This window comes from Pelodiscus sinensis, chromosome 3 (genome assembly GCF_052426305.1).
Source record: "Pelodiscus sinensis isolate ZL-2025 chromosome 3, ASM5242630v1, whole genome shotgun sequence".
Classification (NCBI taxonomy): Eukaryota; Metazoa; Chordata; order Testudines; family Trionychidae; genus Pelodiscus; species Pelodiscus sinensis.
In genome coordinates this window covers 55,822,265-55,844,034 of record NC_143054.1, presented here as the reverse complement: position 1 = coordinate 55,844,034, position 21,770 = coordinate 55,822,265, and the positions used below count along the sequence as shown (strand labels likewise).

The following is a 21,770-nucleotide window of genomic DNA, read 5'->3' as shown; positions in this document are numbered from 1 at the left end:
GCCCAGTCCCCTGCCCTCATGGCAGTACCTCTCCTCCAGCTGTGCCTGCTGGAGCTGTAGAAGTCATTGAGAGGTGCTTCTTATGTGGTCTCAAGCTGCTGCAGTGAGAGAAGGCTGGTATAGTCCTCTCTCCCTGGAGCATCCTGCATACTGCCCCCCCTCATCTGCATCCCAGAGCAATGATTAAATGAAGATAAACAAAAATTAATTGCATTAAGGACACGAGTAACATGTAAATCTTCTAGTAATAAGAAATTCACTTTTGAATCGCCACATACCATGAGGCTAATTGAATGAATTAAATTTGTTCAAGTTCTGATAGCATTGAATGGGAAATGTATCATCAGTACTTCATATTCATTGTAATAACTTTATCTGTAATGAATTTATTTGGTATTCACATAGTTTTCGGCAGATATTCTATTATTTTATTGTAGTTACAATGTATTATTAGACCAGAAAAAAAAACAATATTACTGAGAGAAACTCTGAAAAGGCTCCAGAACCTTTTATACACTGTACTAAATTACACTTTCAGGCAAAACAAATTTCCATATATGACAACTGCAAAACGCACAAACTTTTGTATAGCACTGAATTGCTAGGCAACTCCATCAGGACTTGACTAACAAATATTTAAGCCAAGGAATGCCCCCTTCCTTCCATCCTTCACATTATACATGGTCTATTAAACTAATTATTTGCCATCTTCTCCAAGTACTCTTGCTTTCTGAGTCCTGCCTGACACCCATTAATCTTGGCTGTGTGCAATGTTGTTGTAGCCATGTTGGGCCCAGGATATTGAGAGACTAAATGGGTATGTGGGTGAGGTCAAAGACCTAAAGAAGAGCTCTCTGTAGCTTGAAAGTTTGTTTCTCTCTCCAACATAAATAGGCCCAATGCTCTCAGTCACCTTGCTTCTCTATTAACATTGGTTGGCTACATAAACCAGAATTCTGGGAGCTCCAGCCATAAGAAAATCCACATTGATGGCATGCGTGTTATGTCACAGTTGCAGACTGGAAATCTAGATATATTTAAACTAACAGGTCATATCCTGCCAGTGAGAAACTCCCATTGACCTCAACAAGATTATCACACATAGAATGATGGCAGGATATGGCCTTCAGATAACTTGATTTAATGACTTTGCTAGTGTGAGTTAATTAAAACATACTGGATATGATGAAAAGGCATGATGAGTGTTTCAAAAAGCTTAGATTTTTAGAGGATTATGCATGGTTTGCTTTTTTAAAAACAGGAACATTATAAAACCATTCTGGGATTTGGTGTATACAGTGTAACTGTTGCAAATAAACAAATCAATGAGAATAAGTGTTGATACCCCTTAGAATGCCATGTGATCTGACCTTTTCAAAATCTGCATGTGGGTTATTCTGGCAATCTAAACAAGCAAAACTACATTTTCCACATACTGTTTTACATTATAATATAGCAATTATAATTATTAAAAAGGAAACAACAAAAATAATGAATCAGGAAGATACATCGATTTTCAGTACTTTTATGCACCTGAATATATTTAAAATGTAAACATATTCAGGTTAACTAAAGACTAACACAAACAGTTGTTTTCAGGATTTTTTATTATAATTTGTTTTCCTGTTGATAGCAAGAAAGAGTTCCTGTGTTCTCAGTATGAACAAATTATCTGACCTATGAGTCACACATTTTCATTTTCATCATACACAAAGTATTGTAAGCCACTATTTTATAAAATGATTGCTTTCTAGCAGGGCTTTTCCTTCTAAAATATCAAGAGAAGAAGCAAATGATAAATTAAGCTCTTGTTCATGCAGTTAGAATGAACTGAATGCAACAGACTACTGGATCAATGCCTGGTTTTGTCAAAGCACTGCCCTGCTATGAGCCCAATCCTGCATTTGTGAAACAGTTCAAACTCTTATTGACTTTGGACCAAAGTCTGCTTTCAGTTACATTGCAGTAAATCCAGAATAATTTACTTTGGTGTACCTGAGAGTAAAGTTTGATGTGATGGGTTAACTTTAATTCAATGGGAGTCTTACTTGCATTAGGATTAAAAGATCAAATATTAAATATTTTATTAGACAATTTTTCTTGATATTTTAAAACAAGTTGCATTTGGAAAAATACTTCTGCATTTTTTATAATTGTTGGTGTCATAGATACTTTGGGTTCTGCATGTCCGGGCTTGCATTTCTACTCACCGACTGTTCAAAATTACAATCTTAGGGAGGAAGGGTAACCTATGAACTAAAAATAGCAAACTGGTTCAAATAACCTACCTTTTGCCTAAAAAGTAAACAAAATTCAAAATTCACATTCTTTAGGGATTCATAAATCCCTGGGATTTTTTTTCATTGTTTCTATAAGCAAGTTCAGGTTTTGACTAGATCTGAGTGGAAGTACAGGAAAGACTTGGGTCTGGTTGAGTAACTGTCAGCACAAGACTTGAGGTGGGGAAGTTACCTTTCTAGTCCTCTGATCATAGAGAATGCTAGAGGCTGGTTCAGTCTCCAAGGCTTCTTTTAATCCATTTAAGGGATGCTCTAAGTTATGTTGACACAGCTGGCACCTTTGCACTGACTGGCTGGAGAACATGGTATTCCGTGTGCCAGTGGGATATAGGAATGCTGCTCTATCCCCTGGAAATTCCTCTATAGGAGGTGAACAAGCAGCTGCTCTGTTGGGGTGGCCTTCCAGATATTTGGGTAACACAGTGTAGTTGGACTTAGGCCAATAATCTAGTTCACCATGTGCACAGTATTTCTATTCACATGGAAAAGAGAAAAACTAGAAATTTTGTAAGAAAGTTTGCTCTGGTAAGATTTTAAAACAGATTTCAAGATCAAAAAGGAGAAATCTGAAATAACTTCAAACATCTAGAGCGGATTCTCCATTTTCTTATATCATGCATAGTTACTTAATCCCTCATTTGTCAAAGCAATTAAGCGTATGATTATTCTGAAGCATATGAGTGATCCTATCCCTTTCTGCAAAATACTCAAACATGTTAAAAGTCCCCAGGATTTCAACAAAGTTGGTGCACCGAAGTGAAGACCCGTGCTTAAAGACCTTGCTGAATTGAGGCTTCACATCTTTGTAAAGCGGATATAAAAATGCTACCAAATTAGAATGGAATGGTAGCATTTATACTGATTTTTCATAGCAGTACATGCCCTCTCAAGGCACGAGCACAGGGATATTCAGGGCCACTATAAATTAGCATTTTCATATGTGCATTTGTGTAATACAAAATATTTTACAGTATTAGTTAAATAGTTCAAATGATCTTTTTGTACTTACTGTGCCCCACCAGAGAGCATCTGCATATGTAGAAAACTGGGTATTTGCATCTTTTTCCACCAGATAGACAAGGAAAGAAGAAAAGATGAGTACTAAAAATCCTATGTACCAGGCTGTGATTAATTCCTAGATAAAAGAAAATAAAGATGAATCTATATTAAAAAAGATGAAACATAGAGTGGAGTGTCATTTGAAGAACGAAATAATTAAACAGTTCGTATTGTTTTGGCATTTTAGCAGCTACAAATCAAATGCTTCTCAGTTCACATACATTGTTTCTAAACAATGGTTAGAAGCGGTTGGCAATTTTTTGACAGATTTTTTTTCCCCTACATTGAAATAAGGTTGTTTATAACCAGAATGGACAAAGAGACAGCTAATGCAGAACAGCCAATAGACCTGTGATTTGGGCACTCTTCTGGGATGTGGCAGACCAAGGTTGAAGTTCCTGCTTTGTGTGATTTGGAGGAGGGATTTGCAGCTAAGCTTCCCACATTCCACATGAGGCTCCAACCAATAGGCTACAATGTCATTCTCTCTCAGTCTTTCCTGTTGGAGGAGTTCTACTTGATATAAATCATTAAATTCTCATTGGGCTAGAGAGATATTATTCTTTCATTTACATTATTTATTCTGAACTGCTCATGCCCATGAGTCCATCAACAAACTGACTTCAGGGTCATTAGCTATACCACATGTCATGGACCTCAAAGCTATAAACAAGGATAGAACTCAGAATGAAGAGCTTATACGATGAAATGACTAATATGCGTAATTAGCCCTGCCCTCTGCTCACTGGTCACATAGTCTGACATTTTTCAAGCATGCTATTCACTATCTCGTGATTAGCTCCCAGAAATTATATGCATTAATGATACTGCAGCTATAGAGATTCCCTTTTTACCTTATTTAGTAATGTTCTGAATTTTGGAGTCAAATATCCACTGCTAGGCTATTCTAGTCTTTATTTTTCTCTCTCATTTTCTTTGCCAAAGGTTTTGAAAGGCTTCCAATGCAGAACAAAAACAAAATTTGAAAACTCATTATTTTTCATGAAGCAGAATTCTTGTCCTTTGGCCATCCTGAACAATGGATCTGATTTCTCAGTTCAGTTTGACACTCATATAATTTTACTGATTTCCACGGAATTACACCAACATCCAACTGATGGTGAATCAGAACCAATATTTTCAGCATTTTTTTTAAGAATGTAAATGAACATGAAAGCTGTATATTTGATAATGTATAACATTACTTTAGGAGGTTTTAGATATTCACTGCTATCTTATAAACATATGGGATGATGTTGATTAACAGAGTTTCATAAAGTTTTGTTGACTGCACTGAAGAATTATATAAAACAAATGTTTGTGACAATTACCTTGCTATGTGCATAAACTACTGAACCTAATAATTTCCAAGTGCCTCCTCTTCGGTCCATGCGCACCATACGAAGGATCTGTAGGAAACGAAGACTTCTCAGTGCTGATGTTGCAAAAATGTTACCCTGAGTTTTTGCAGAAACAACTGCTATTGAAGCGATGAGAACAATGGTGTCTGAAAGAAATACATTACATAAGATATTAACGTATCTTTAATATGTATGTACATATGCTGAGTGAAGAGAGCAGTACATAAAAACAAGTTCTTACTTCTGTTCAATTCACCAGGAATTTTGTCTGAGATAGGACTGTGGAATCAAGACAAGAGCCTATAAATGTGCTTAGACAATCTTCAGGATGAAAAGCATTAGCTGCATTAGAAATATAAAAAACCTACACTGATAAGGCATGCAGTACTGAAGGTACTAGGTGCGTTGTGGAAGGTATTTTCAAGCCCTACATGTGGAACTTTATAAATCATCTGATGGTTTAAAAGTGTGGCACTACTTTCTCCCATAGCAACATTCCTATGAAAAAGGCATTTTAAAAAAGAGAGAGAAAACAGAGCCCTCTCAGTTACATGAGTCAAATGGAAGTATTTTAGACTTATAAATATACATTTTCATTTCCTATGAGTGCAAATAGTATAAGATGCAATTGTACAGTAATGAGCTTACATATACAGGCTCCCTTTATAAACAGTTTCCTGAAAGGAAACAAAAATACCTTGGGTACATAAATGTACCCAAGCATTCATTTAAGTGCCACTCTGGAAAGTTCCAGCACTCCGAGTGTTAATGGTTTTCATTAGAATTTGTTTCTTCATGACAAAGGTTTAAAATTTTTGTTCAGTCCAGAGTGCTTGTTTATAACTCTTGGAGCCAGAGCCATGCTTGAGAGACAAGGAGAAGAAGAAACACGGTTTAAGCAGAGACAGCTAGATGCATTAAGGCCTGAAGGAACTATGAGCAGGATGGAATAGAGAGGAAATTTAAATGTTGGATGCCAAGTAATTTTATTTTAAAAATCATTTAAAATATATAGTTCAGAGAAACAAGACTTGGGTGGCTAGCCCTTACTAATTGTTTCTCTTATCACCAAATGAGGGCTGTGACTCCCAGGGTATGTCTAGACTACATGCCTCTGCCGAACGAGGCATGTGAATTAGACATACTGACATAGTCAATGAAGCGGGGATTTAAATATCCCCCACTTCATTAGAATAAAAATGGCCACCACGTTGTGCCGGCTCAGCTGTTTGTCGGCACGAAGCAGCAGACAAGACAGGGATCAGTCGGCAAGGAAAGCCTTTGCTGAACAGTCCTGTAATCCACTGTTCTATTTTTGCTAACAGCTCAACTAAACCCTTCCTGCCACTCTAATAGCATTTGAACGGTTAGAATGGGGTGACATATTCACGTAACGTGATCATTTCAAAAAAGAGAAAAAAAGGTAAAAAGTGACTGACCCATTTATAAGCTTACTCTAGAGTACAGTCACAATTTTTCAGCTTCAGCGCGAGCTGAAGGACATGCAGAATGCAGGGCATGGAGTTTCTCAGCTCCCATTGGCTGCTGTTTGCTGTTCACAGCCAATGGGAGCAGAGAGGCTCTGTGCCTGAAAGCAAACAAACTCAGACTCTACAAGCGAACAAATGGCCCAACTCAGAGTCTGCAGCACTTCCCAGGGTCACTTCCTAGCCCAGCAGGGCGAACCACTGGCGTGCTGGGACTTTTTATCCACGTGAAGCGTCTTTAGGCTTGGAGCCTGTCAGCTCCCAGTTCCTGCCTTTTGCTGTTGTGGGTCAAGGGGAGTGGCGGGAAGTGGTAGCCAGCATGTCCCTTGGCCTGCACTGCTTCCTCAGTTCCCGCCCCCTCTATCCCCTTCTCATCTACAGAGGATACGGTGAGGGGACTCTCATGGCCAAAGGCAGTTCCTGCTCTTGTGCTCAGCCCTTGACAGGGCATGGAGCCATGGGGGAGAGAAAAAGAGAAAAGGAAAAGAAAAATAAGAGTAGAGCCCACCATGGGACTGGGAGGGAGACTTGGATGAGTGAGGTACTTGAGAAGTACCAGTAATTAATTAATTCTCCAATAATATAAATAGTCTATCCTTAAGTGACTTCCTACATCAGTAATAAGTTTAGAAAGCACCATAGATTCAATGTTGGTACATTAGGCATTTTATTCTTTCATAGCAGCAATGCTAGGAAATTATATTAGGAGCTCTTCATTTATCTTACATATTTGCAAGTACACATTTCAGAAAGGTATTTGACATTTAAACATTTAAGAAACAAAAAATTTAAAACATTTCCAGTGAATGTGTGTGTATGTGTGTGTTGGGGGGAGGTGGTATAGCCCATTTTAACACCTACATGTACTGGTCTGATAATACATTCCTTTTTGAGGTATCCCGCATGCAAAATATATTTATATATAGTATATAATATAATGTGTGGAGAAAGTTAATAAGGAAAAGTTATTTACTTGTTCCCATAATATAAGAACTAGGGGTCACCAAATGAAATTAATGGGCTGCAGGTTTAAAACAAATAAAACGAAGTTCTTTTTCTCACAGCACACAGTCAACCTGTGGAACTCCTTGCCTGAGGAGGTTGTGCAGGCTAGAACCATAACAGGGTTTAAAAGAGAACTAGATACATTCATGGAGGTGAAGTCCATTAATGGCTATTAGCGAGGATGGGTAAGGAATGGTGTCCCTAGCCTCTGTTTGTCAGAGGGTGGAGATGTATGGCAGGAGAGAGATCACTTGATCATTACCTGTTCAGTTCACTCCCTCTGGGACATCTGGTATTGGTCACTGTCAGCAGACAGGATACTGGGCTGGATGGACCTTTGGTCTGACCCAGTAAGGTGATTCTTATGTTCTTCAAATTTTTTTTTTTATACACATAATCAGTTTTTTTTAAATGAATATTTTACTTGACTTGTTTTCATAGAATCATAGTCTTCTGGAATTTTTCCTGACTTCCATGACTTTTCAAAGATGATAGCTAAAGGCTCAGATACCTCCTCTATCAGCTCCTTGAATATTCCAGGATGCATTTCATCAGGTGCTGGTGACTTGAAGACATCTACCTTTTCTAAGTAATTTGTTCTTTTAAATTTTAACTTCTAAACCTACCCCATTTCTACTAGCATTCACTATGTTAGGCATCCCATCACCATCAATCTTCTTGACAAAAATCGAAACGAAGAAGTTGTTAAGCACCTCTGCCATTTCCAAGTTTCCTGTTATTGTTTCTCCCTCTTCACTGAGCAATGGGCCTACCCTGTCGTTGGTCTTCCTCTTGCTTCTAAATATATTTGTAGAATGTCTTGTTTTGTTCAGATAAGGATTACATTTGCCTTACACTGGTATCTCATACAAAAGGGAGGTGTGTGTTGTCCTAGGAAAAGATACTCTTTGTTTGTCTTTGGTTTTTCTGTCTCTTGACCCACACACCTTAGGGTTACAATACCTGTTTGCTATAGGAATTAAACTTCTATTTGTGCAAAATATCTAAGTACAATTTTCAATAATAAACACATCTTCAAACACAGCACAGAAGCAAACAGTGTAGAAGATAAACCAAGATAGAGTTTAAAATGAAGCTTTTTTGAGTTTGTACAACACACTATGGGTTAATCAACATAGTTTTACAGCTAAGGAGAGGTTATTTTCCTTACATTTGCTTGCCCTTGGGAGAAAGAAAGCAAAGATCTCCTCCAATTTCTTTAACCAGCCTGAATATTTTTCTAACACAACCAACTAAAACATATATAGATGTTGAATTCTCAGGCACCCAGACTTTAACATAACTGTAGCTATATCTTAATCTACTATGTATTTTAGAGAGTTTCTCTGTCTGTCTGAGCAAGAACTCCTCCTAAATTCTTTGGGCTACCAAATTCAGTGTACACTGTGCCCACGAAAGCTCATGATACCATCTACATGTTTTGTTAGTCTATAAAGTGCTATCAGACCATTTGCTTGCTGTTTTTTTTTTCTGTAACAGACTAACGCGGCTACCCCCTGAAGCTTCTGATAACAACTTAATTCAAGGTAAAGGCTGGGTTGTGCCAGGAAAACAGGATGTGTCCAGATTTAGTTTGCTTCTCATAAAAACAAACAGAAAAGAGACAAAATCACCAAAGCAAGTACAGTCTTCAAAATTGACATAACTGAACGAATGTTGAAAGGGACTGAATCAAGATAAGCCAGAAATATAGAATGAATCTGGAATAGGATTGCTTCTCAATAAACCTTGCAGAAAAGATAAAATGGAGAATTTGGAGTAGGGCTTTGTTTTGGCACTAGCAAGCAACACCAGATAAATCTGCTAGTACTCAATAAAGGCACAAACAATAATATTAAAAAAGTGACGATTTTATAACTAACGTTTTTGCATTGATATTGAGGTCTGTCAGAGGAAGGCACAGTGCAGTAAACAACACTGTGGTAGGTGTACTCACTTGTGACTCTTGCTACTTGTTTGTATAACATATAGCTTGTATCCCTCCAACCATAGCTTACTAGCTCTTATGTAGAGGGATGGATTTGAGGCATGGTCATTTTTTCATCTCATCTGGACATGACCCAGTGCTGCTAGCTGTAGTTCCCTTGTGGACAGGGAACACAAGGCAGAAGTATAATGGCTGCTTTCCATAGAGGCAAGTGTAATAGAGTATGTGCTCTGTCTACCTTAAGTATCCATATAAGTCCCCACAATATAGAATCTAGTGCCTCATATTTAGCTCACAATCCCTCTGTGAAATAGGGAAATGCAAATGGAGAACTCAGACACAGAGAGACTAAGCGTATGTCTACATTGCATTCGTCTTTCAAGAGAGGAACGCAAATGCAGACAAATGAAATTACGAATGAAGCGTGGATTTGAATTTCTCGCGCTTCATTTGCAAAATCGCGGCCAGCCGCTTTTTCGAAATACCAATTTTCGAGATAAAAAATGCTGTTTAGACGAGGTTATTTTGAGAAAAAAGGATTAAGGGTTATATTTCAAAAGAAGGGTTTTTTCCTCAAAATAACTGCGTCTAAACAGCATTTTTTTCTCTCGAAATAGGATATTTCAAAAAAGTGGCTGGCCACGATTATGCAAATGAAGCACGGGAAAGTCAAATCTGTGCTTCATTTGTCTGCATTTGCATTCCTTTCTTGAAAGAGGAATGCAGTGTAGACATACCCTAAGTGACTTGCAAAGATCATACAAGAAGCTCATAGCAGAACAGGGGATCGAACCCAAGTCTGCTTAGGCCACCTTATTGTCCTAATCACTGGATTACCCTTCCTCTCATCCAGCCAGCCTCCTTTCCTGGGCACCCTGTTCCTTAACATGTCTGATCTGAAGCTGCCATAATTTGGCACAGAATATATTGGCATGGAACTGATAATTAATTGGTGATAATTCAGAGAGCTATATGGCACTGTGGCAGAGAAAGAGGGGAGTTAAAAATACTAAAACCACAGTATCCAATAGGTTTTGAACTATGTATTTTTCCTTTAAAGACTAAGGCAGACCCTCAGGGCATGTCTAGACAGCAGCGCTATTTGGGGATACTTCCAGTATCCTGAAATAGCTATTCCATGTCTTGACAGAGTCTTTTGAAATAACGGGCATGTATTCCATTGTCCCTGTAAGCCTGTAAACAGAACAGGGAGCATGCATTAATTTAGTACAATATAAAAAATACATCAGGCCAGATTTTACATTTTTTACTCAGGGAACTAATGATTCTGGGAAGAAGAGAATCTGTTCTGTTCATTCCCTCTGGGGCACCTGACATTTGCCACTGTCCGAAGACAGGATACTGGGCTAGATGAACCTTTGGTCTGACTCAGTATGGCTGTTCTTATTCCTCAATTCCACAGGGATTCTCCAATTAAATTTCTGTATAGGAATATATGAATTGCATACCAGGTGAAACAAGAAGTCTGTCTAGCTGCATATCCTTTCTTTGCCTGTAGGCTGTACCAGACGTTTCAGAGAAAGTGTAAGAAACCCACAGTAGATAATTGTGGAATAAACTGTCCCATGGGGAAGTTTCTTTCTCATTCCCTATTCACTTAGTGGCTTGCCAGGGCTATAAGGATTTATACCTCTTCTGAAAAAGCATTAGAGCATATACACTTTAAAAGAGTACAGGTTGAAGATCTCTAGTCCAGCAATCTTGGGACATGATCAGTGCCAAACCAGAAAATTTGCCAAACCACAGAAGATCAATATTGTCTAGCAGCATTACTAACACTTCCACTTCTAACTGGGTTCTTAGAAGACAATGAGGGGTAAATTAGAGCTAAATAACAGACCCAGGACTAGTTGCTGTAAACAAACTTTATAGGACTACGCGAAATTTAATCACACCCATGATAAGTAGATAACTGGCTAACTAAAATCATGCCAGATAATGGATGTTGCTGGACGAGAAAGGTTCAACCTGTAGATTTTTTGTATTTAATTGTAGATGTCCTTGTAATGCCAATAGGCAGAAGTGAACCTGGGACCTCTCAAGCTTAGTGCATGAGCTGCTAAAAGCCAACTGTCTATTAACTAAGGTTCTAGAACAGACTCATTATTTTCTCTGTAAGTGGTCTCAGTGCTACTAGATGGGACAGTACACTACACCCAGAAGGTGTGTGAGTTACATCCTTACCTATAGATTATTGATTTTTAAAAACCATACCAACATCGCCATCTTGTGGCAATGATTTTACAGACTAATTATGCATTTTGTAAACAAGCATTTCCTTTTATCGGTTTTAAACCTGTAGTGTTTCAGTTTCATTTATTCATTAGTTTATATACTTCTGACACGTGTACTCTTATATATTTCTAAATGAAGCAGTGCAAGTCATTTCAATCTCTTCACCCTCTGCAGTCTCCCGTTGTCTCTAATACCATCATGTTTATTTAAGGGCATGTCTACAGTAGTTGAAGCAAAATGCAGGACAATGTAGCACTTTAAAGACTAACAAGATGGTTTATTAGATGACGAGCTTTCGTGGGCCAGACCCACTTCCTCAGATCAAATAGTGGAAGAAAGTAGTCACAACCATATATACCAAAGGATACAATTAAAAAAATGAACAAATATGAAAAGGACAAATCACATTGCAGAACAGAAGGGGGATGCGGGGGGGGGGGGGTGGTGGAGGAAGGAAGGTAAGTGTCTGTTAATTCACAGACACTTACCTTCCTTCCTCCCCCTCCCCCCCCCGCATCCCCCTTCTGTTCTGCAATGTGATTTGTCCTTTTCATATTTGTTCATTTTTTTAATTGTATCCTTTGGTATATATGGTTGTGACTACTTTCTTCCACTATTTGATCTGAGGAAGTGGGTCTGGCCCACGAAAGCTCGTCATCTAATAAACCATCTTGTTAGTCTTTAAAGTGCTACATTGTCCTGCATTTTGCTTCAACTACCCCAGACTAACACGGCTACATTTCTATCACTGTCTACAGTAGGAAATTATTTAAAAATAACTAAATTCAACTTAACTCCCAATTTTGCAAAATCAAATTAACATGGCCCCACTATGGGGAAGCCTTGAAATTAGTCCAAAGCAGGCTCCATTAATGTGGACATGCTACCTCAACTTAGATCCCCAGGAAGCACTGGGGAGTAATTAGTTCAAATGACTCTGGGGAGTAGTTATTTTGAAATAGTGGCACTAGAGCATCCACTATTTCAAAATAATTATCTCAAAATTAGCATTATTCCCTGAGGAAAGCAGGAGTACAACTTTCAGAATAAGTGGTCTGCTATTTCAAAATGATGGGCTTGGTAGTGTGGACACTTTGCTTATAAATTCCACCTTACAGGGGTTATTCTGAGATAATGTCCTAGTGTAGACCAGGGCTTAAGTGTTTTATAATTATTTTTTAAATGATCATTTCTATCCCTTTTCCTTGTACCACAGTAAGGCTTCTTAGTCTTCAATTTCCATGTTCCTCCTTTTTAAAGACAAAGATAACATTTGCTATGCTACCTTCCTGTGTATCAATATAGGTGCATATATATCATTAATTATTGTAGCATCTGAGTGTTCTTTCCAAGCATTTTAAAATAACCAACATTAGTTTTCTTCCTTCACAGCTTATAAAAGAAATAGGTTGGTCAATTTATAAGGGGACTGATTTGTGTGCGTATATAAGTGTGTGAGACTAGGCTATATGTCTCTGTGTGCGCACGTTAAGAACTTACTAAAAAAGCTATGTTGAAGCAATTGATTAGTTTAGCAACTGGCATTAACTTCCACAGAATGCTATGCACAGAATCTATTCTACAGTTCTGTGAGTTTGTGCATTTGTACCCCACAGCAGCACAGCTCCTAAAAGTGAATCCTGCTCATAAAGTACAGAGTCCTATCAAGAAAAGCAGACACAGACTCTTTCATTGTGAACTATTAGTACGGCCCCAGTTTCCTCAGCACCAACAGTATATAGCACAATTTTGAAGGCATAGCCCTGTTTCCTTTTGCACAGTCAGTACATCAAAGGGAGATTAGTTACCGCTATCCTTGAGTTTTTTATATATAGCCAACTTTTCCTGCATTCCTTTCACATATGAATGTAACAGCATTGCCAGCTCTCCCATACCTTTAGGCTAGTCTTGCACAAGAACATATGAAAATGAGGCATGGACATGAATATCACTGCACCTCATTTGCACACTTAGTGAGCTGCCATTTTTGTGCAAAGGGATTTTGTGCAAGAAGGAGTAGTCTGACCCCTCTTGCGCAAGAGCTGTTCTGCCTGAAAATAAGCGACAGAATGGCTGTTGCGCAAGAGGGGAGTTTTGCGCAAGAAGGAACAGTGTAGACTGCTCCTTCTTGTGCAAAAGCACCTTATGCCAAATGGCGACTCATTAAGTATGCAAATGAGGCACAGTAATATTCATCACCGTGCCTAATTTACATATGTTATCACGTAAGACTGGCCAGTGTAGACGTAGCCTTAGGGTATGCCGAATTTGGTGTTCTCTACAGCGACTCTCACTGGCTGCCTACTAGCACGGAGCTTCCAGCTTCCTCCCAACTCCCAAATTCAAATTAGTTCTGTGTCCCACCAGCCCACATTTGTCCATGCCCCAGCCTAGCAATTAATTATGTACTTCTCACATCAGCTTTCCCACCATCCCCCACATATGCCCATTACTCAGCCATTAATTATACAACTCCCCAGATCAACTTTTCTTTATCCCATACAGCCTCACTTCAGACCTGCACCTCCGAGTCCCACATCTGCCTGTTCCCCAGTCTTCCCCTCCCCCATGAAGGATTTACCACATCTTCCCCTTGCCCCTCTGCTCCCCTTGCAGCTCCTGAGTTCTCCACCCCCCACTTGTAGGTTTGAGGAAACAACTTAGTGGAGGGCACTCTCCCTTTTCTCAGGCTTTAGCCAGGCAGTTCCAGGAGTTCTTCATACCCCTTCCTTCCCAGGCATGATGGTACTAGGACAGAAATTAATTATGGGGAAGGAGCAGAGAACAGATAGACCCATTTTTTCCCCAGGAGACAAGCTGCCAGACACTTTCTGCTCTCTCCTTCCCTCTGTAAGAATAATGTTGACTGCTCCCTCTCCCCTCTCCCCTGCACCTGAATATTCTTGTGAGAGAAAGAAAGAATATTATTCTACCAGCTTCCTGCCACAACCCTGATTGGTTGCTCCTTCCAAGAGGTGAAAGAAAGGCTGGCAGGCAGGGAGGCAGAGGGGTTTTCCTCAGCCAGAGCTGAAATTCTCAAGAAAGCTGGAGTATCTTGAGTTATTGTAAATGCTATCCATTTTATACGCTCAGAATCCACAGAAATATGCAAAATTATCAATAACAGTCTCATTGCAATTCTTATCAGGACAGTCAGATTTCAGTGAAATTAAATTTAAGATGAGCAACCAAAGAGAAAACTGAGAATATTCACACAGAATTTGTGTCCTGCTATCTCTCCCCCGATCATATATCAAATGAGACTATCAGAAGATGTACAGATGTAGGTCATGCAGGTGATGAATGATGCAAAGTGGAGAAAGATGGGTCTCATAGTCTGTAAGCAAGACAACAAGTGAACAACTCACATCAGTGACTGGATCCCCAGAGATCACAAGTGACCAGTGAGAAGAACAAAAATGCACTGGGCTGATCCCATGACAAAACTCTTTGGCTAGAAATGGAAAGAACATGCTTGCAACAAAATGGAATGGTGTTCCATCAACTTGTGTTCATGGAGGAATGGACGAGGACAAGTCAGACAAAAGTGACATAGGTGATATCCGTATGCAGATCTCTCTGCTGACATTAATTTAGTCTAGAGCTTAAGCTACACTGAAGAGTTACAGTGGCATAGTGACATCAGTCAGGGGTGTGAAAAAACCACACTGCTGATGGACATAATTAAGCCAACAAAACCCACAGTATACCTGCAGTTGTGTTGATGGAAGAATATTTCCATTAGTATAGTTTACACCATTTGGGGAGGTGACATTAGTGTTCTTATACTGAAAAGAAAAACTCCAATCAGTGTAGGCTGTGTCTATACTAGGATCCAATGCCAACATAGCTAGCTTGGTATAGTCTCTGCCATGGTCTACACTAGGATGTTATTTCAAAATAACCCTCCCAAGGCCGAATTATAAGTGGAGCATCCACACTATCATGCCTGTTATTTCGAAATAACAGGCCACGGAATTCGAAATCTGTATTCTTGCTTCATCAGGAGCAATGCTAATTCCAAAACAGTTATTTTGAAATAACAGTAGTGTGCATGCTCTGATGCCGCTATTTCAAAATAATTACTCCCCAGTGCTTCCTGTGGCTGTGTCTAATCTACATCTCTCTGTCGACAGAGAGATTTAGATTAGGCACGTCGAAATTGCTAATGAAGCAGGGATTTAAATATCCCATGCTTCATTAGCATAAACATGGCTGCCTCTTTTTTTCGAAACAGAGCTTTTTTGAAAAAGCCTACAGTCTAGATGCCTAAAAGCCTAAATAAACCCCTTTTCGAAAGATCCTGTAAACCTCATCTAGACTGCCTTTTTTTTTAATCGAAAAAGCTCAGTTTAAAATAAAAAGCAGTGGCCATGTTTATGCTAATGAAGTGCAGGATATTTAAATTCCTGCTACAATAGCAATTTCAATGTGCCTAATCTACATCTCCCTGTCGACAGAGAGGTATAGTCTAGACGTACCCTGGGGCTCTATGTCTGAGGTAGGGCATCCTAATAATAGAACCTGCCTCGGAGTAATTTTGAGGCTTCCCTGTAGTGTGGACATGCTAGTTTGAATTTGTTAAATTAGGAATTATTAAATCGAATTTACTGATTTTGAAATAGTTTCCTAGTGTAGACATGGCCTCGGTGGCATAGACATACACTGATTAAGTTAGTCAGGAGCAGGTTTCAGAAATAAACCGCACTTCAAGTGAAATAATAATAATATCCACACAGTCTTTTGCATGGTTCTAGCTATCTTACCTTAAAAGAAATCACACTTTACCTAATACAATTTTATCATGTAGAATCATAGAATACTAGAACTGGAAGGGACCTTGAGAAGTCACCGAGTCAAGTTCCCTGCCCTCATGGCAGGACCAAGCATCATCTATATCATCCCTGAGAGATGTCTATCCATCCTGCTGTTAAATATCTCCAGTGATGGAGATTCCACAACCCCATAAGAAATTTATTCCAGTATTTAACCACCCTGACAGTTAGAAAGTTTTTCCCAATGTCCAACCTAAACCTCCCCCTTACTAACATTTCAGCCCATTGCTTCTTGTCCTGTCATCACAGGCCAAAGAGAACAATTTTTCTCCCTTTTCCTTGTAACCCCCTTTTAGATACCTGAAAACTGCTTTCATGTCCCCTCTCAATTTTCTCTTTCCTAAACTAATCTAGCCCAATTCTTTCAATCTTCCCTCATAGCTCATGTTTTCTGGGCCTTTTATCATTTTTGTTGTTCTTCTCTAGATCTTCTCCAGTTTCTCTGCATCTTTCTTGAAATATGGTGCCTAGAACTGAACACAATACTCCAACTGAAGCCTGATCAGTGCAGTGTAGAGCGGAAGAATGACTTCTTGTGTGTTGTTCAGAACACTCCTGTTAATTCATCCCAGAATCATGTTTACTTCTTTTGCAACAGTGTCACACTATTGACTCATATTTAGCTTGTGGTCCACTATGACCCCTAGATCCCTTTCTGCAGTACTCCTTTCTAGGCAGTTACGGCCCATTCTGTATGCGTGAAACTGATTATTCCTTCCTAAGTGGAGTACTTTGCATTTGTCCATATTAAACTTCATCCTATTTACTTCAGACCATTTCTCTAGTTTGTCCAGATCAATTATGATCCTATCCTCCAAAGTATTTGCAATCCCTCCCAGCTTGGTATCATCTGCAAACTTAATAATCATACTTTCTGCCATTATCTAAATCGTTGATGAAGATATTGAACTGAACTGGTCCCAAAACAGACCCCTGTGGAAGCCCTCTTGTTATGCCCTTCCAGCATCACTGTGAACTGTTAATAACTACTCTCTGAGAATGGTTATCCAGCCAGTTATGCACCCACTTTATAGTAGCCCAGTCTAGGTTGTATTTTCCGAGTTTATTGATAAGAAGGTCACGTGAAATCATAACAAATGCTTTACTAAAGTGTAGATATACCATGTCCATTGCTTCTCCCTTATCCTCAAGACTTGATATCCTATCAAAGAAAACTATCAGATTGGTTTGACATGATTTATTTTTCACAAATCCATGCTGACTGTTACCTATCTCCTTATTATCTTCCAGATGTCTGAAGATGAACTACTTAATTATTTGCTCCATTGTCTTTCCTGGCATAGAAGTTAAACTGACTGGTCTGTAGTTTCCTCGGTTGTTCTTATTTCCCTTTTTATAGATAGGCACTATATTTGCCCTTTTCCACTCTTCTGGAATCTCTCCTGACTTCCATAACTTTTCAAAGATAATAGCTAAAGGGTCAGATACCTCCTCTATTGGCTTTTGCGCAAAATCTTGCCTCCTGTCTACATTGGCTGCGAGTATTTGTGCAAGAACACTGACTTTGTAATGTACAAAATCAGTGGTTCTTGTGCAAATACTCTGACGCTCCTGCTCAGGGATAAGCCCTCTTGTGCAAGTATTCTTGCGCAAGAGAGGCAGTGTAGACAGCAATGTTAATTTCTTGTGCAAGAAAGCCCGATGGCTAAAATGGCCATCGGAGCTTTCTTGTGCAAGAGAGCGTCTACTCTGGTACGGATGCTTTTGTGCAAAAACAAATCTTTTGCGCAAAGGCACATGTCAGTATAGATGCTCTCTTGCGCAAATACTTTTAAATGAAAAACTTTTCTATTAAAAGTATTTGCACAAAATCATGCCAATTTAGACACAGCCCTTGTGTATTCTAGGATACATTACATCAGGCTCTGGTGACTTAAAGACATCTAACTTTTCTAAGCAATTTTTAACTTGTTCTTTTTCTATTTTAACTTCTAAGCCTACCCTATTTTCACTCTCATTTACTATGTTAGACATTCTATCACCATCAATCTTCTTGGTGCAAAAGGAAACAAAGAAGTCCTTAAGCAATGACTGGCCTTTAGTGTATCCCTTAACCTAACAGCCTCATTCTCCATTCTCTTAACCCCAATTTTATACTTTTAGCACTCCACTTCCTCACATGGCTTTTATTCCCATTTAAATAAAAGAAATAATATTTTTTCAATTGTTTTTTTTTCTGTTCCAACAGGCTTTTTTCTTCTTAAAACATTTAAGAAAGTTCTGCCAAGTTTCTTCTCCTATTTTCAGTGGTAAAATGTAGATCAGAAGGGGGAAAAAACATATAAGCTATGTCTACACTCGCGGCTTCGTGTGCATGAAATATGCAAATGAGGTTAAGTGTGGAATATCGCTGAGTCTCATTTGCATACTTTTGCAGTAGAGGCTCTTGCGCCAGAAGGAGCTGTCTACACTGCCCCTTCTTGCGCAAGAAAAACCCTCTTGTGCAATGCTGCTACGCCGATTATTTTCAGGAATAACAGCATTGCGCAAAAGGGTTTTTCTTGCTCAAGGAGGAGCAGTGTAGACAGCTCCTTCTGGTGCAAGAGCCTTTTCTGCAAATATGGTGGCTTATTAGGTATGCAAATGAGGCTTGGCAATATTCCACGCTTAGCCTTATTTGCATATTTCTGCCGCAAGAAGCCGCGAGTGTTGACATAGCCATACGATTGTGTTGCCTGGTGTCTTTTGCTAGTTGCTTTAGGGCTTATGGGTGAAATCCCATCTCCTTTGAAGTCAATGGCAAAATTCCTATTTACTTCAATTGAGCTAAGATTTATCCCTACATCTTAATCGGAAATACCAGAAATGGTTATAATTATATTGCTCCCTGGTTTACCATTAGCTACTTCCGTTCAGGGCCGGCTCTAGGCACCAGCAAATCAAGCACGAGCTTGGAGCAGCACATTTCAAGGGGCAGCATTTCCAGGTAAGCAGCCTCCCCCAGCAATGCCCAGCCTCGCCCCGCCCCACCAATTTTAAAGGGCCACGGGGAGACGCTACTACCCGCTGCGCAGCACTGGCACCATGTGCGCCCGGAGCCTGCTGGCCGCCCTCTGCCTCCTGCTGCTGCCCGGCTCTGCCACCTGCTTCAGGTCAGCTCTGACCATGGGGGGCCAGGGTGGGTTCACAGAGGGATGGCCCTGGTGCAGGAAGCACAGTCTCCTCTCTGGCCAGGGCCATGGCGGCTGCAGCGGGGCCGGGCACTTGCCAGGGCCACTGCGCTCTGGGCACGGCCACGTGGACCACACTGGACAAGGCCCTGCAGGCACTGGAGAAGCTGCAGGTACTGGTGGAGCAGCTAGGCCTGGGGAACAGCTCCCCCTGCCTGCCCCAGCTCCTGCCCCAGACACGCCAGCACCTGCTTTTGAATTTGTATACAATTTTTATACGATATTGGAAATATTAAAAATCAGTTTCCTAAAGACTACCTCATGAAGCACTGCCAGGACCTACATTTAGTGCTCAGTACTGATAACGCTGCTGACACTGATGGAATAGAATTGTATGATGAATTAATAGCTTTATCTGAGCTAATAAGTCCTAAAACTTCTCCTCTAAAAGTATTAGAATTTATAGCAAGAAATTATTTTTTCGCTCCAAACCCTGCTATAGCATTACACATTACCAGTATCAGTAGCTTCTGGTGAGCAGTTTCTCAAAACTGAAATGACTAAAAAATAATTTGAGGTCCACCAAGTCTCAAAATCGTTTGTCAGGACTCGCATTAATTTCACCTGAAAGTACCATGGCAAAAAATTTAGATTTTACTGAATTATTAAAAGGCAACGCAAGTATAAAAACCAGAAAAATTCAGTTCATATAAATTCTTTTAATTTATGAGAAACTGGGCACAATGGAAGACACTAACATTTTTCATTACAGTGTATAGTTGAACCCAAATTGTTTGTAATTGTGATTTTGTTAAAATTAAATGAATACACTAGTAAGAAATTGTTTTATTTCACTAACTGCACATTTTCTGTTTTAATTTCTTTTAATTTTAAACAGTCAAAACAAACCATAAAAAAACACAAAAAACAAAAAAAAAATTGCAAAGTGCAAACGTGTAAAAGTCAATCAAAAAGGGGTGGGGGACAAACAATTTTTTTGCTTGGGGTGGCAAAAAACCTAGAGCCAGCCCTGCTTCCATTCTTTATAGTAACTAACAATTAACATTTTACACACATGGGATCCTTCCAGGAATTATATTTCCATAAGCCTTCATTCCAGCCAATTTCCTGCATATGTATTTGTTTATTTAAATCTTCAAGATGCCCCTCAAACACCATGATGGTGTTCCCATTTTATTATTTTTCCCGCACGTAATGTGTGAGCTCCAAGGGCGATTATAAATCTCCTAAAAACCTTGTGCAATGTGAACTTTTGAATACATCACTTCAAATGTAATTTCAAAATATATCAGAAGGACAGAACAGGTCATGCTGGTGGGGGAGTGGCATTATACATAAAAGAAAATGTAGAATCAAATGAAGTAAAACTCTTAAATGAGCCAAAATGTTCCATAGAATCTCAATGGATAGTAATTCCATGTTCCAATAAAAATATAGTAGTAGGGATATATTATCAACCACCTGATCTGGACAGTGATGATGACTATGAAATGCTAAGGGAAATTAGAGATGCTATCAAAATTAAAAAAATGTAATAATAGTGGGGGATTTCAACTATCACCATAATGACTGGGTACACATCACCTCAGGATGGGATACAGAGCTAAAATGTCTTGATATCTTAAATGACGACTACTTGCCGAAGATGGTTCTGGAACCCAGAAGGGGAGAGACTATTCTTGATTTAGTCCTAAGTGGAGCACAGGATCTGGTCCAAGAGGTAAATACAACTAGACCACTTGGAAATAGTGACCATAATGTAATAAAATGTAACATCCCTGCGGTGGGAAAAACACCTCAGCAGCCCAACACTGTGGCATTTGATTTCAGAAAGGGGAACTACAGAAAAATGAGGTGGTTAGTTAAACAGAAATTAAAAGGTATAGTGACTAAAGTAAAATCTCTGCAAGCTTCATGGAAACTTTTCAAAGACAGCATAATAGAGGCCCAACTTAAATGTATGTCATTAATTAAAAAACACAGTAAGAGAAACAAAAAGTGCTACTTTTGGCTTTATAACCAAGTGCAAGAAGCAGTGACAGATAAAAAGTCATCTTTTAAAAAGTGGAAGTCCAATCTCAGTGAGGAAAATAGAAAGGAGCATAAACTTTGTCAAATTAAATGTAAAAATATAATAAGAAAAGCCAAAAAGGAGTTTGAAGAAGAGCTAGCCTAAGCCTAAAAAAGTAATAGCAAAATGTTTTTAAGTACATCAGAAGCTAAACAACCAGTGGGGCCCTTGGATGATTGAGATACTAAAGTAGCACTCAAAGAGGATAAAGGCATAGCGGAGAAGCTAAATGAATTCTTTGTTTCGGTCTTCACAGCTGAGGATATTGGGGAGATTCCCAAACCTGAACCATTCCT

General features: G+C 39.2%; 1 protein-coding gene across 2 annotated transcripts in view; it reads right to left on the bottom strand.

Moving 5' to 3' along the window:
- Positions 1–21,770, bottom strand: part of KCNQ5 (potassium voltage-gated channel subfamily Q member 5) — a 451,764-nt gene that overhangs the window by 55,563 nt on the left and 374,431 nt on the right. For both annotated transcript variants that reach the window (XM_006127213.5, XM_006127210.5), the window contains exons 4-5: positions 4,691–4,866; positions 3,310–3,435 (exon numbers count right to left, since the gene is read on the bottom strand). In XM_006127213.5, the coding sequence (XP_006127275.3) occupies positions 3,310–3,435; positions 4,691–4,866 (302 nt within the window). The remainder of the gene's footprint in view (positions 1–3,309; positions 3,436–4,690; positions 4,867–21,770) is intronic.